The sequence below is a fragment of the Homarus americanus genome, unplaced genomic scaffold (assembly GCF_018991925.1).
Source record: "Homarus americanus isolate GMGI-L3 unplaced genomic scaffold, GMGI_Hamer_2.0 scaffold52512, whole genome shotgun sequence".
Classification (NCBI taxonomy): domain Eukaryota; kingdom Metazoa; phylum Arthropoda; class Malacostraca; order Decapoda; family Nephropidae; genus Homarus; species Homarus americanus.
In genome coordinates, this window is record NW_024735442.1 from 2,983,635 (window position 1) to 2,997,975 (window position 14,341).

A 14,341-nucleotide genomic window follows, 5' to 3' on the forward strand; every position below is an offset into this window, starting at 1 on the left:
CTGCGAGAGAGGTATTCACGCGCACTGTGCTTAGTCCTATGACCAAGCTACCGAGTACCCCCAAAAATAAAAACGATCTTAATATGTCAGCTATCTTGCCATTAGATATAAAATATTGTGCCATTTAATACACATTGTGCTTGGACCTGTCTCTAAAGGGTTCTCTCTTAACACAGTCAAGGAAGTAGTATTCGAGTGTGTGGCCAAATGTCTGGCAACACACTTTGTTCAAATCTGCTTGAGGGATCTACTGCCAAAGGTGCTTACTAATCTTAGTTTAGCGGTAACAACATTGTGCAACCTAATGATCTTGTTCTTTCTCCATATACCTTTACACATGTTTCACTTAAATGTGGAAGAGTAGGTGTGAGGTACGTATTTTCTTACTTTACAACATAAGATGACAATACAGTGGAAGGGTGATGGCTGCCTAACTAGAGAATTGGCCTTGGATTCTGAGTGTACAAGATCAAGTCATGTTTTGTGATGGGCCGGTAATATTAAACAATCTTCACTTAAAATTGGTAAACCAAAGGAGGTTGACCGCACACCCTAAGTGGTACTGACAGGTACTGACTTGTTCCCTGCAGGTCAGTGTCCCTCAGTGCGATACGTTTTCCTCGTTTATACATACAGGTTCGGTTAGTGTATGTATCAGTACATACAATCTTACAACCTTATCCCCCGTTGACACTTCAGTCATTACTGCCCATTTCTTCCCCCATACACGCGATTCACTATCTTCAGTATTCCCTCACTCTCAGTGGCAATAAAACCCCAATAAGGCGCCTTGTGCAACTTAAAATATTGTTTTATTTCACAGTGAGTTGCATTTACCGTAACTGTCCGCCATGATAACAGCGTTAACAATACATATTGAGGCTTCAATGCATTATAATAATAAGAGCATTTTTTTTAAATAACATTGCATTTTAATATACGAGTTTTATAAAGAAACAGATACAGTACGCCAAAATATTATTGAACTCAGCCTAGTATCAATTAACTTGTACATTATTCACGAACTTTTATTTGGACTCCCACAGGTTTTCTTTACTTGGTGAACGTCAACACCTTTCAAGGATGGGCGGATAGACAAAAGTATAGCGCTAAATGCTTCCCCCCCCCCCCATTACTGACATGGTGAAGGTTTAATATGTTTAACTATTCAAAAGTATTGTAAATGTGACCAAACAACTGCTTCAAAACCAGCAGATAACACACCAAGATGAGTGAGCAAAACGGTAAAGGTAAACAGATTCAGGTGGAGAGACAACACCTGTTTCTTATCACCATGTGTCCCCTACCACCCACTCTGGTGTGGAGTTAGCCAGCGGGAAGTTACAGACGGACATATAACATTCACTGGGAGTGATGCTGGGACCTGGAAGACCCAACTGTACTCCTTAAAATTTCCATCACATAACATAACATCCAGCATCACTCACTCTAACATGTGGAAAATCAGACTCATGTAATTTACTCAGAAATATCTCAACAAGGGCAGATTTAGAAATAATGGCAGGTGGTAGGCAGCTATCAAACAGGGAGGTACTACCGCCTGGGAAGATACTGGAAGCATAATGTGTTGTCTAATGGCAGACCCTGCTGCCATATGGCATCACAAAAATTGTGACCAAAATCCCGGGTTGCTGATCTAACTTTCTGCCTCATTTACACACAATTGCAGGGTCTCAATTGTATCTCTAACTTTGACAACATACATATATCGTTTCTCACAATTGTTTTAATTTTTGTATTTATTTATGGGCACACCAGGCCCAGGGCGCAGGTCATTGACCCACATCAGGGCCTGGCGGGCAAAATATAATAATTAATAAAAAAAATTATATATAAATTTATATATAAATATATATATATATATATATATATATATATATATATATATATATATATATATATATATATATATATATATATATATATATATATATATATATATATATTTTTTTTTTTTTATTAATTATTATATTTTCGCCCCCAAGCTCTGAGGCGGATCAATGACCTGCGCCCTGGGCCTGGTGTGCTGGTGCCGTAGCCTAAACATCAACCTAGAAATATACACAAGATAACTCAATCTATTGGAATCACCCTGCTTCATTATCATCCTGAACACACTGTATATACAAAGATAACATCTCCAAAAACCAGATGGTCCACCAGTGACGATAATTTATTAATCCCGCTTCCTCTATCAAGGAATAAACTATTGAAATTGAATTGAATAAATTTAAAATCCTAAACGAAGACACCCGTGTCCCATATACTGTACGGTATTTTTCACTATCCCTGTACACAGTTGGCTTTATTTAGTAAATCATAATAAATTATATTTCCTCTGTATCACACTGATGTTTCTTGCCAAGATAGTATGGCCAGAAATAAGAAATTACGAGTTATTGTGATAAACAGGTTCACGTCACAACAGGTACTCTTGGATAACATTACAGCGTGACTACTGGCCCTCCCTGAGACCTCCCCCTGGGGCAAGTTAACATGCCTCAAGTCTTAACACTGAGCTCGACAGACTTTATGACTATCTAAAGCAGAATATCATAATATGTACCAAATTATTGAGTTGGCAAACAAAGTGTTTTTTTTTTTTTAAGAGGCAACGATTATGGTGAGTGTTAACGGTAATTTCCTTTGTACACACTTGTTCAAAAGGTGACCCAGTTGGCAAATAAAATACATTCCACAAATAATTTTATAGTGTAATCGTAATGTTTGAGTACACCATTTTTTCACATCAGCTAATACATACAAAGTGCCTTGAAAAAATTACCTTTGGTAAATAAGAATTGGTCATCCCCAGCTTACAATATTTCGTTTGACGATTAAACACCATAACACTTACCAAACCTAATCTAACCCCCAGGTAGCGTTAAGGTGTATAGCATCAGATGAAAGCAGGGTTATCTAATTTTTGTGTTATCCTAGTTTTATTAATAGCGGGCTCACAATGATGCAATACTGTGCCAGACTCAAGGAACATGGGGCAACCAGCCTACACAAGTCCGGTGGCGTGTTGCCAATGGAGCTGTAGGTGAGGGCAACCGGTGATTTTAACAACAGTTAACCCTTATATCGCAGAAAACAAACAACGTCGGATGTAGCACATGGCGAGTCTGACGTAATTGAAGATTTGCCAAATATATTTGTTGGATCCAATTTGTGTCCGCGCTTTAACGACAGCAAATATGTTCCACTCCACGAAAACTTTGCCTTCCAACTTTTTGGGGGAAAAATCAAGGTCAAAGGATCGTCGAAAAATTTACTCACTTGATGGAGCATAATGGAGCTTTTGCCCGTATTGTCAACTCACATCCTTGTATGACATGAGCACACCATCAAGTCGTCCCTTCCATGGTCAAAATATACCCTGACCGTATCTTCAGTTTTTCACCTTCACCCCACTTGATGATAACCGTGATGTCAGTAGGCCTACAACTGCAGGAACGATGGGAACCGTGCACCCATTCATAGCCGGACAATCCACGTACAGCATATTGACTAGTGAGGATTATGGTACAGTACAGTACAGTACTATACAGTATACTGTATATTTATTTATTGCTCTGAATTACTCTTAATTTTGACTTTTTTTTATGTGTTCATATTTTTTTTTTATAAATTTAGATTTTCTTAATGGTTTCACTTTTAGATTTGTTTAATTTTACATTTCAGTGAATAATCAGGTTCCTATTTCTATCTTCAGTAACTACCTTTTAAGTAAGTGATGTGGTTGATAGAAGATACTATGGTCATCTTTATTAGCCATAGTAAATGGAAGGTCTCAAGGTGTCGTTTGTCTTTAAATATTACAGCCTATGCTTGACTTAAAAGGTTTAACTGATCTTATTAATCTTATTTTACCTGTTGATTAAACACCCTAACAATACCTGTTGAGATTTGGTTAAATTAGGTAAGGCTAGCACCAGGATATTTAATCCATATGTGAAAGAAGCTGGGGCTAATAGATTCACTACTGTCTGAAGTTGTCCAAATGGAAACCAGCTCGAAAAAAAAATGTCATCTGAGCTGATGTATGTAAATGATATGTGACAAGCAATTTATGACAGTTGATATACGAAATAGAAAAAAATATTTTGAAAACGTGAATACCCGACAAGTCACATTGAGATGCATTTACAGTATAGACGAATCCTTGAGTGGCCCTACATCATTGTAAATTTGCCATATGACTCCTGGAGTGGCTTTTACCTAATGTAGAAATTTACCATTGGAGTACTGTGCACGAGTGCCTCTTCATCATTACACAATACCGGATGACGTCTACAGATTTTTTTTTGTTTGGCTAATTCAGGAGCGGATACAGGAATATAAAAAAGGGGGAGGTCCTAGAATTTGTGGGTGAGGGAACATGGCTAGCAAAGCGAGCCCACCCAGAAGGGGAATTAGGAGGGGGACACTGTAAGCCCCCAGATTTTTTTTTAATCTGGCCAATATTATGGGCATTTTGAGACCATTTTGAAGCTATGTGCAGTTGATATTACGAGATACAGTATTCTGAAATCATTAGTACTGTAATTACTTTTTACTATGCAAACACCTGTACAATACTACATTAAAAAAATCTTAGAATTTTCTGATGAAAAGGGGGTTCGACCCCCCATGGATCTGCCTCTGTTCGTTAGGCAAGTTTCTGCATTGGTCATATAGAAAAAGAATTTAAAAATAAACTCTCCCTCCTGAAAGATAGACGTAGTGTTGCGTCTTTTCTTAACTAGTAGTGAGGGACTTGACCCTGTGTATACTTAAGGCTTTTAAGTTGCACAGAATAGCTAACGCGTTAGCTTTCCCGGACTGTCAATAAAAAATACGACCCTACTGCATCTTGGGAATAACTGTTGTACAACACAGTCTTCGGAAAACAATAAAATTAGGAGACCTGTACGTAAAGGACACCGTGATAGCTTTATACTTCAGTAGCAGATTATACTGTAAGAATCAAGGATTTGTGAGGTACTGGTGTAATATCTTTCCTACATTACAGTACTTGCATGGCTTAATCCATTTTTTCTACAAGAAAGGTGCTCCACAGCCTCCACTAGGTATGTTCTCTCGTCTCGAGGCTACATTGTGTTGCTTACAGGTGTTCACACACATAAACACGAAATAATTGACGAATTTCAGGTTCCTCTGTCTAAAATTTTGCAATTACAGAACTGTAATCAACTTGTCCACCCTTATTTAAAGTATCTTATGAGTAATGATATTAAAGTTTTAATCATATTTGAGTAATTAGCAATATTTTACACAAAATTCACGTGAAGAATGAAATCGGACAGCACCCAATAAAAAAGGGCGGAGCCAAAACAGGTTTCAACGAGGCGCAATCCTATTCAATTCTTTCACGCCATACGCTTTTGTTTAGGTCCTATCCAATATACTACCGTATATTGAATTATTTTGATTATTATATAATTTTTTTATTGTCTTATATACCTCCAACTCTTCAATATCAATCAAAATATTCTCCATAAGCGGCCATGATCCGCATACAGTATTTACACAGTGTTTCAGTGGGAGAAACTCGCTGATTGGTTGTTAGCTATTCGTGCACCTCTGCCCACTGCAAACGCTAACGCCTGATCGAGGCGTTAGCTTTTCCCTCTGAAAGTGTCATGAGCAGAAGTCAGCAGCGTCTGGCAAGAGACAGAATAGCCAACACGTTAGCTATTCCATGCAGCTGAAACACCTTACAATTAACGCATTTACACTGTACTGTAAACAGCATCACCATTGTTTATCCACTATTTTTAGTTAAAATAAATGCAATTTATCAAAACCCATCGATTTTTTTTATCTATGCCAAACTCCAATATAAGTATCAATGCACTTGAAATTTGCCTTCATATACTGTACACCTAACTTTAAATAGGGTTCCAAATGTATAATGTGCCTAGGCATTTAATTAACATTGAAATTTTGCCAATAATATTGATACAATTCAACTTGGAAATTATATACTGTAGCTCAGGGGAATAAATACTAAGGTAATTTTAAATAAAAAAAAAATAATAAAAAATGAAGCTCATCAAAATAAACATGTAATGACATAGTTTTACATTCTGATTTAAAAATATATATATTTTTTCTTGGAGAAAATAGTAGAAAAACCGAAATCATTAAACTCAGAAATATCATGTAGGTTAGGTTAGGTAGTGTACATACAGTAAGTCCTCGCTTAACGCCGGGTTACGTTCCTAAAAATAAGACGTTATGCTAAAACAATGTTAAGCGGACCAATTTGCCCCATAAAAAATAGATAAAATACGGGAGTTACGTTCCCCAGCCTCCCTTTGCCCCATGAAAAACAGTACATATACAGAAAATCATTGCCATTTCTATAGAAAATAGTATATATACAGTGTATAGAACTACAGTACTAAATTTGTATTGGTCCTCACCGATGGGCAGAGGTGGTAGAGCGAGTGTGTGGTGAGTTGTGGAACGAAGGAGGGGGATGGGGGGAGGGGAGGAGTATGGTGGGAGAGGAGGAGGGTGGATGGCGCAGTTGATATATCAGGAAATGATCAGATGAATGCTTATTCTCAAAAAATTATAAATCTGGTGACAAATGTTTAGGTCATAGATGACTATCAGTGCAGATGGGATGAAATGGGCCCCAACTATCAGTTCTAGTGGGGTGGAATGGACCCAACTCATAATAAAATGGCACGGCTCCAAAACAGTTCCCAGTCCACCTCTACAAAGAGTCGAGGTTGGAAACTTTTCAACACAAGAAAAGTTTTTCAGTTTATCAAGAACATCCCAAAATTGGTGGAGTTAATAAATTTTTGCAAAATAAAAACATCACCAGGAACCTAACTTAACCCCTTTCAATTACTGTATTACTATAGAGTACATGTCTAATCTAACCAGACTATGACTAGAAAAACCAGGGCCTGACCTAACCTCCTATTAAGGGGACTTCACTATAAAGTACAAGCTTTTTTTTTTTTTGGTGTGGGCACAAACATTATATATTCACTGACTTACTACTGATATGAAACACTCTTTCAATGAATCAGTCAATTTGCAGAAATGACGAAATGAACAAGTGGGATTAACTAGATAGGTAGCATAGGAGTAACAATGCTCACGGTAACTTTGAAATTGAATATAAAATCTTTTTATAACACAGGGACATCCTGATTAGTGGTATGATGTACAGTAACTCTTAAGTGTTGGTAATATATGATAGAAGAGCCATTTGATTATAAAGTTTTATTTTGGTATTATAACTAGGAATACTAAATAAGTTGTCTCTGAATGGGTCCAGTGATAACACAGGAAGAACCTGGAGTCTCCAGAGAAAACCTGCAATACTGTACTGTACTGTACGTATTCCGTAGGGTCAAACTGACCTGAGTAGGCATCAGACCCAATTTCCTGAACCATGACAGTAGTGAAGAATTTAGAAGTGGTAATCAAAAGTCAAACTTCTAAACACCCAGCAAATAACAGCTTATAATGAGACCAGCAGCAGTGTAGTGCAGTATTACTAAACAGTACATCCTGGTGGGTGTGCTTTACTGATCTCCATGTACCTTCTATCCCCCATCCTTGCTTACAAAATTGCTCTGCATGACCTTTTCTCTTTCATCCTTAATTCCTTTCTATCAAATAACAGTGTGTGTAGTTATGGACAGTCTATTCAATGGCTATCACTACTGATTTGGGGATTTCTCAGGATATTGTACCATATCTTAGGAAGTGGCTATTGAGCCAGGTCGGATGGTAAAATAGTTCAAAGGCTAGTGACCCGAGTCACCATATCTTAGGAAGTGGCTATTGAGCCAGGTCGGATGGTAAAATAGTTCAAAGGCTAGTGACCCGAGTCACCTGGTTCAAACACACACACACACATTACCTGTCCTTGAGACATATCAGGTCACTTCCTGACCTGCCTTGACTCGAGGTTTGTTTAGGTTTATTGTTGATAAAAACAATAAACCTCATTGTATACAAATGTACACTGTTTTACCCGGTGACCTGGTTATAGCCATTTCTTTTATCTTAATAGCTACCTGTGCAGATTTAACCCTTCAAAGCTCCTTCCAATTGGACTACCCGAATTTCACAATATAAATCCTTTATTGCCAGACACCATAATATACAGTATCCTCATTACTCTAGGATGATCTTGCATACAATACAGTACAGTATTAAGTAGCAGGAATGATATTCCACCCTACCTCAAGTTTTACTATGACAGTCATCATGAGACATTTAGTTAGTTACTTCAATGAAGAGTGGGCTTATGTTCTGAGATAGGCTATACTTTACTAATTAATAGTTGGGAGCCACTTATATAATCCATCAGTAGGCTGGGTTTGGTGTTTTGACACTACCTCTATTTGGTGCAGAAGAGTCATCAAAACAATCAACAATAATGGCACTAACAGAAAACTCATAGCATTACACACATCTTGCAGATACATACTATACTTCCATGGTCAGTGTCATGATAATGTCATCGCCACACTCCCATCATTGACCTATGAGAGGACCCTTGCCTATTTCATTCATATTCCATCATTTATACCCCAAAGTCGCATTCTGTGTAACTCCCTGCCACAGACTACTTTACCAATAGCTTATAACCTCAAACTATTCAAAACATCTTGCTTCACTTATTGTCAGTGTTTGGCAAAGGGGCAACATGGTCAATAGATTTGGCAGCAACACTTGTCTGATTTAACCACAGCTATTTACATTAAATTTTAAAAATAAAACATACCTGTACAGTTCTACCTGTTTTGTAACCAGTCTTCCACTTTCACTTTAAACTAACAATGAAGCTGGATTACAGCCGAGTTAAATGTACAGTAATGCATATTTTGAGTGCCAGAACCTATTTGATGTGAAGTTGTGAGCCACAATGCTATTGGATAGTGTTGCTTAGTTCTAAACATTTCATGTTTGCTTCATGTGTAACCATAGCTTAAACTTATTACAGATCTTGAAGTGGAGTAGATTACTAACTTTTATGGCCTCTAGTGCATACTGTAAGTGCTAATCTTATGCTGCGAGCCCAAAATCTTGTGCTTTTGAGTACATTTTGTATGCACATTAAAATCGACAGTTTCATACTGATTCTTTCATTTAATCATACTGTTTATACTTTTGTTTACTAATACAGTGTACTGCAAAATTATGGTCTTCATTGAGTGATAATGATACAGCCCAGTATACTGTATAGGCAACTATTGCATTTCATATGTGATATTAATTATGCTGACCATTCGGTTTTATTTGTTTACTTATATGGCGAGTATGGATAGGAATTACTTATTGTTGTAGATACATTTAATGATTAAAAAAACATGGATGGTACAAATTTCCAAAATGAAATATGAAAGGACTTCAAAAGTAGAACATAACGATGTACGTACCATGAAAACCTGGTACTGTATTTTCATTATACAGTATTGTATCTACCAACTCATCAGTCACTAAATTCTCTCATCAGATATAGTGTTAATAGTGAGTGATAATTGTGGCGATGGCAATAGTCACAGTGGTGATGACTGTAATGCCTGTAGTAGGCATTATGGTGACAGTGGTGTGATGGCACAACTTTGGTAGAGGTGCTACTATAGTGTGTTGTCTATGAAGATATCTTTAGTCTAGTCTAGTCTAGTCTAATCTAATCTAATCTAATCTAATCTAATCTAATCTAATCTAACCTAACCTTACCTAACCTAACCCTGTCATATTAAACAGAAAGTACTTATTTTGATATCTGGTACCAATGAAATCAACTTTGTTGAAGCATCATGGAGTAATTTTCCATTTTTTGTGGATGTAAGAATACGCTCGGACCGAGTGGGTTGGTTGTTAACAAAGAGCAGATGACAACACACAACCATAAATTTTTTGGAAGAATATTTATGGTAAATAATTAATTTCTTCACGTACAAAGCACATAAAAACATCTCTTTAGAGTCATTTGATCAGTTTTTCAGTGTTTTACCCTGTAATTTCCCTCAACCTTCATACCCTGCCCACTAAAGGAAATTTATGATCGTTGATAAAGAAAAAACATTATACAGTGGGGTATGCTATAACGAACGGATCCTACTACGAATATTCCTATAACGAACGGTTTTACCTATAAAATTGAGAATGCTATAACGAACGAAACTCCTACAACAAACATAATTTTTTTTTTCTAATTTATTGTTTTATTATTACAAATATTAATGATATTCTTTATTTCAGGGGTTTAGATGCATATTTATGCACTTTTTTACAATTTTTACAATTTTATATTATATTTTTCAGTGTTAAGTGGTTGTATTTGGGGGCCTGGAACGGATTAATCCTATAACAAACGAATGCTATAACGAACAAGGTTCTAGAACCAATTAGATTCGTTATAGCATACCCCACTGTAAATAAAATTACTCATAATCAATATAAAAGTTGTATTATTTTTATTACTTACAATCACCAAAAGAATACCTGTGGAAAAAAATGAACAAAAGTGAGCCAATCCTGGTATTAGCCATCTGTTCCAGCATTACCCTTGTTTTTGGTAAGATGTTTATCAATGTACAGTTGGTAAAAAAAAAAAACTATCTTTACTGGGGTGATCGATGAATCACAGCAGGAACACTACAACTTCTGTTGTTTCGTTAGAGTTGTCAAAATTCATCATCTGTTGTGTCATATTGTTTAAGATAATTTTTTGATCGACTGTACATGAGCACTGTTAGGTTGAATACGTTTACCCTTTGGTTCGGTAAAATTTCACTTGTCACCACCCAAAGAATTTTGAGATTATGGTTGCAATTAATAGTTTAGACAATTCTAAGACACTTTTCGTCTCTGACATTTCTCTCACAAATGACCTAACCTAACCTCCTAATCGGCCAGGCATATAAAAGTCATTTGTGAAGGAAACAGATTAGAAGAAAAGTCTTAGAATTGTTTAAATATTGATTGCAACCATAAAATTCTCAAAATTCCTTGGGTGGAAACAATAAAAATAATACCTTTGATCCTTTGGTATTATTTTACTTTCAGACAGCGCACCCGAAAGCTATAAACTACTGAAACATTTAGATCTACCTATTCTGAGCATTTTGAACCCCCATATATACCAGGCGGAAATTGATAATAGTGACAATTGAATTTAATTGATTTTAAGTAGTTTTCAAGTCTTCATCTCTGTGAGGAGATATTATCGGTGCATCAAGCATGCGCAATATTGACTGACGTCATCCAGTCGTGACCAATGATGTATCGATATCATCACGCGAATATTTTTCGACCAATCACATTTTAATTGTTTCAAAGAAAGCAGCCTGGGTACAGATTTTAATTTCATTGACCAGTCTGACACTGGCCGTGGTGGAGTTTGACTGTCATTCTTGCTCCTACGATTATTTTGCACTCCCTCGAGAGACGTAGAGTGAGGGGCGATATAATAGAGGTGTATAAATGGAAGTCAGGGCTGAACAAAGGGGACATTACAAAGGTACTCAAACTATCCAACCAGGAGTGAACTCGCAACAATGGTTTTAAATAAGACAAATTTAAATTTAGGCGCGAAATAGGTAAACATTGGTTTGGAAATAGAGTAGTGGACGAGTGGAACAAGTTACCAAATATCAACATTAACTCGAATATGCTGGATAGCTTCAAACATAGGTTGGATGGATATATGAGCAATAGGGGTTGGGTGTAAATGGGACTGCCCAGTATGGACCAATAGGCCCGCTGCAGTTTCCTCCATTCTTTGTTCTTATGTTATGGCCAAATTTTACGAGAAAGACGATCACGCTATCCACTTCTAACTAATGTATTGTACTTTCGGACGTGGTGCACCCCAAAGTTTTAAACAATTGAAACATTTAGGTTTGGTTAGGTTAGGTTAAGCAAGGCCTACCAGAGGTCCCGACTAGGTACCAACTAGGGAAGTTAGGAAATTAAGGATTATCAAGATATTAATCTTTCAATATTATTACATTTGCTCAGTCACAAGTTTCACACGAAAACATTTAGGTTTGGTTAGGTTAGATTAAGCTAGGCCTACCGGGGGTCTGGGGGCAGAACCCCCGACTAGGTTAAATTAGGAAATTAAGGATAATCAAGATATTAATTTTTAAATATTATTACATTCGCTCAGTCACAAGTTTCACCATGTCTTGTTCACTTTTGATGGAGTAGGTAGTATTGCACCAGTCTTTATTTTGATATTAAAAATAGGTTTTTCCTATGGCATTTGATGAGCTTCAAGCAAATTTGATATTCATTTTGGCCGGAAATCATTAGTTCTTTTAGATACCCCCCCCCCCTTAATGGAAAAGTTGGATTTTTTTTAGTAAATCACAAATAAATACCAAACAACCAACCAACAAAGCCTGTATGTGATCTACTAAAGAATTCTTTTAGATCTCGTGACTTTACAAGTAAGAAAGCGTCATTTGCTTACCCTAGCATTTTTCTCACGACACGCCACTGATTATAACATATGGTTGCTCTGCACACCTGTTAAATTTGCTTTCACAAGACCTGCAAAATCAAGAACATTAAGGAGCACATTACTGAAATCATTAAATACTTCAGAAATCATCACAGCCCAGGATCTTTGTATAGAAGAGCAGGAGGAACAATGCTAGTACAGGTACTGCAATGCCATCAGACACACGATGGAACACAGTGACAGATTCTATTGAATCTTATTTAAAGAACTGGGAAACCCTTGTCAAAGTGTGCAAAGAAAATAGTAAAGACATTGATAAGAAAATTGAAAGGAAAGTTAATGATAAGGCATTAAAAAGAACTGCAGAAGACTATTTAGAAAGACTTAAGCCTATTGCTGTGGCTGTGGCATTGGACTGTGTCCAGAGAGAACATACCCTATTAAGTGATGCTGTAGAAATCTGGGTAAAACTGAAAACTGATATTAAGGAGTATTTAACAGATAAGAAGGATATGGATAATTTGAAAAAAGAATCAAAGTAGCATTGATACCTGCCCATTTTCTAGCTAATGTGATAGATCCAAGGTATCAGGGCAGACATCTGACTCCTGACCAGCGAGACATTGCAGAACAGTATGTGTGCGCGTCTCTTCCACATTCCTTTCAACATTAATGTCCTTCCATGGAAGATGTGCACCATTTAAAGAGGTCTATTTTGGTAAAGATGTTGTAAAATCTCTCTCACCCCTTGCTTGGTGGCAGTATTTTGCCAATGATATGACAGAAAATGTAATGGATATTCCTAGGCAATTATTTACAGCTGTTGCATCATCAGCAGGGGTTGAGAGAATTTTTTCCCCATATGGATTTGTATACTCAAAGGTAAGAAATCGCCTAGGACAGGAATAGGCATCTAAGCTTGTCACAGTACATAAACATTTCAATGTTCAACTAAGCTAATTTAAATGTTTTGAACTATTTTTGTTGTTTACAGAATGAGAATATTGTGTTGACTTGAAGTTATTACCGGTAATTCTTAATACACTATAATCCTACAAATGTAAGAAAATAAACTTGTTACCAGAAGAAGTTAAGTTATTAATTTTTGAAACACTGTAATCCTATAAGAGCATTTATGTTAAGTTTCATTATTACGTTTGGATTTGTGCATTCAAGTGTAAGATATGTTACCAGTTTTCTTTTATTTTACAAAAAGAATATTAATGTGTTAAATTCCATTGGTACATCTGCTGCATAAATATCTTAATGCCAATTTTCTGTTTATTATCCTGAATAAGCTTTGGTTGAAAAATACTGTTTTTATGGTTTAAAAATACTATTTCAATGCAATTAGTAAAAAAATAAAAAAAATCGATTTAAATTAAAAAATACGATTTAAATCAAATAAATCGACTTTTTTATAAATCATGATTTTTTCCAACCCTGCCAGAAATACACCTTGCTGTCTGCGTCTTACCTTATGGCCATTGCAAGGTTGACAGACGTTTCTTCTGTGCCTATTGACATTAAAGGCACAAAAGTCTTCTCTCTTATTACATGATGTACGTATACGCCGCACTATGAAGACAATTATATTATTTCTGACCAGCTTTTGTTCAGTTTAAAATTTAGGTGAGGACACAGTACAGTATATTCAATAAGTTTTACATTGTTACATGATAAAAGATGACTTTAAATTTTTTTGTTAACTGTTTTCACAAATACGACATTGTTAAACGTCTTCTCCTTTTAATATAAAAAGGGTTTATGAGAACATTCACTACCATACACTTCCTCTTAGGAGCACAACACTGGATACTGTACTACCTAGTTCACTCAGTCCAGACGAGACAGTGA

General features: G+C 36.3%; 1 protein-coding gene across 1 annotated transcript in view; it reads right to left on the bottom strand.

Moving 5' to 3' along the window:
* LOC121870998 (mitochondrial coenzyme A transporter SLC25A42-like) overlaps window positions 1-14,341 on the bottom strand; it is a 43,900-nt gene extending 29,559 nt beyond the window's left edge. The window contains exon 1 of the mRNA XM_042373018.1: window positions 13,962-14,341. Coding sequence (XP_042228952.1) covers window positions 13,962-14,011 — 50 coding nt within the window. The 5' untranslated portion in view covers window positions 14,012-14,341. The remainder of the gene's footprint in view (window positions 1-13,961) is intronic.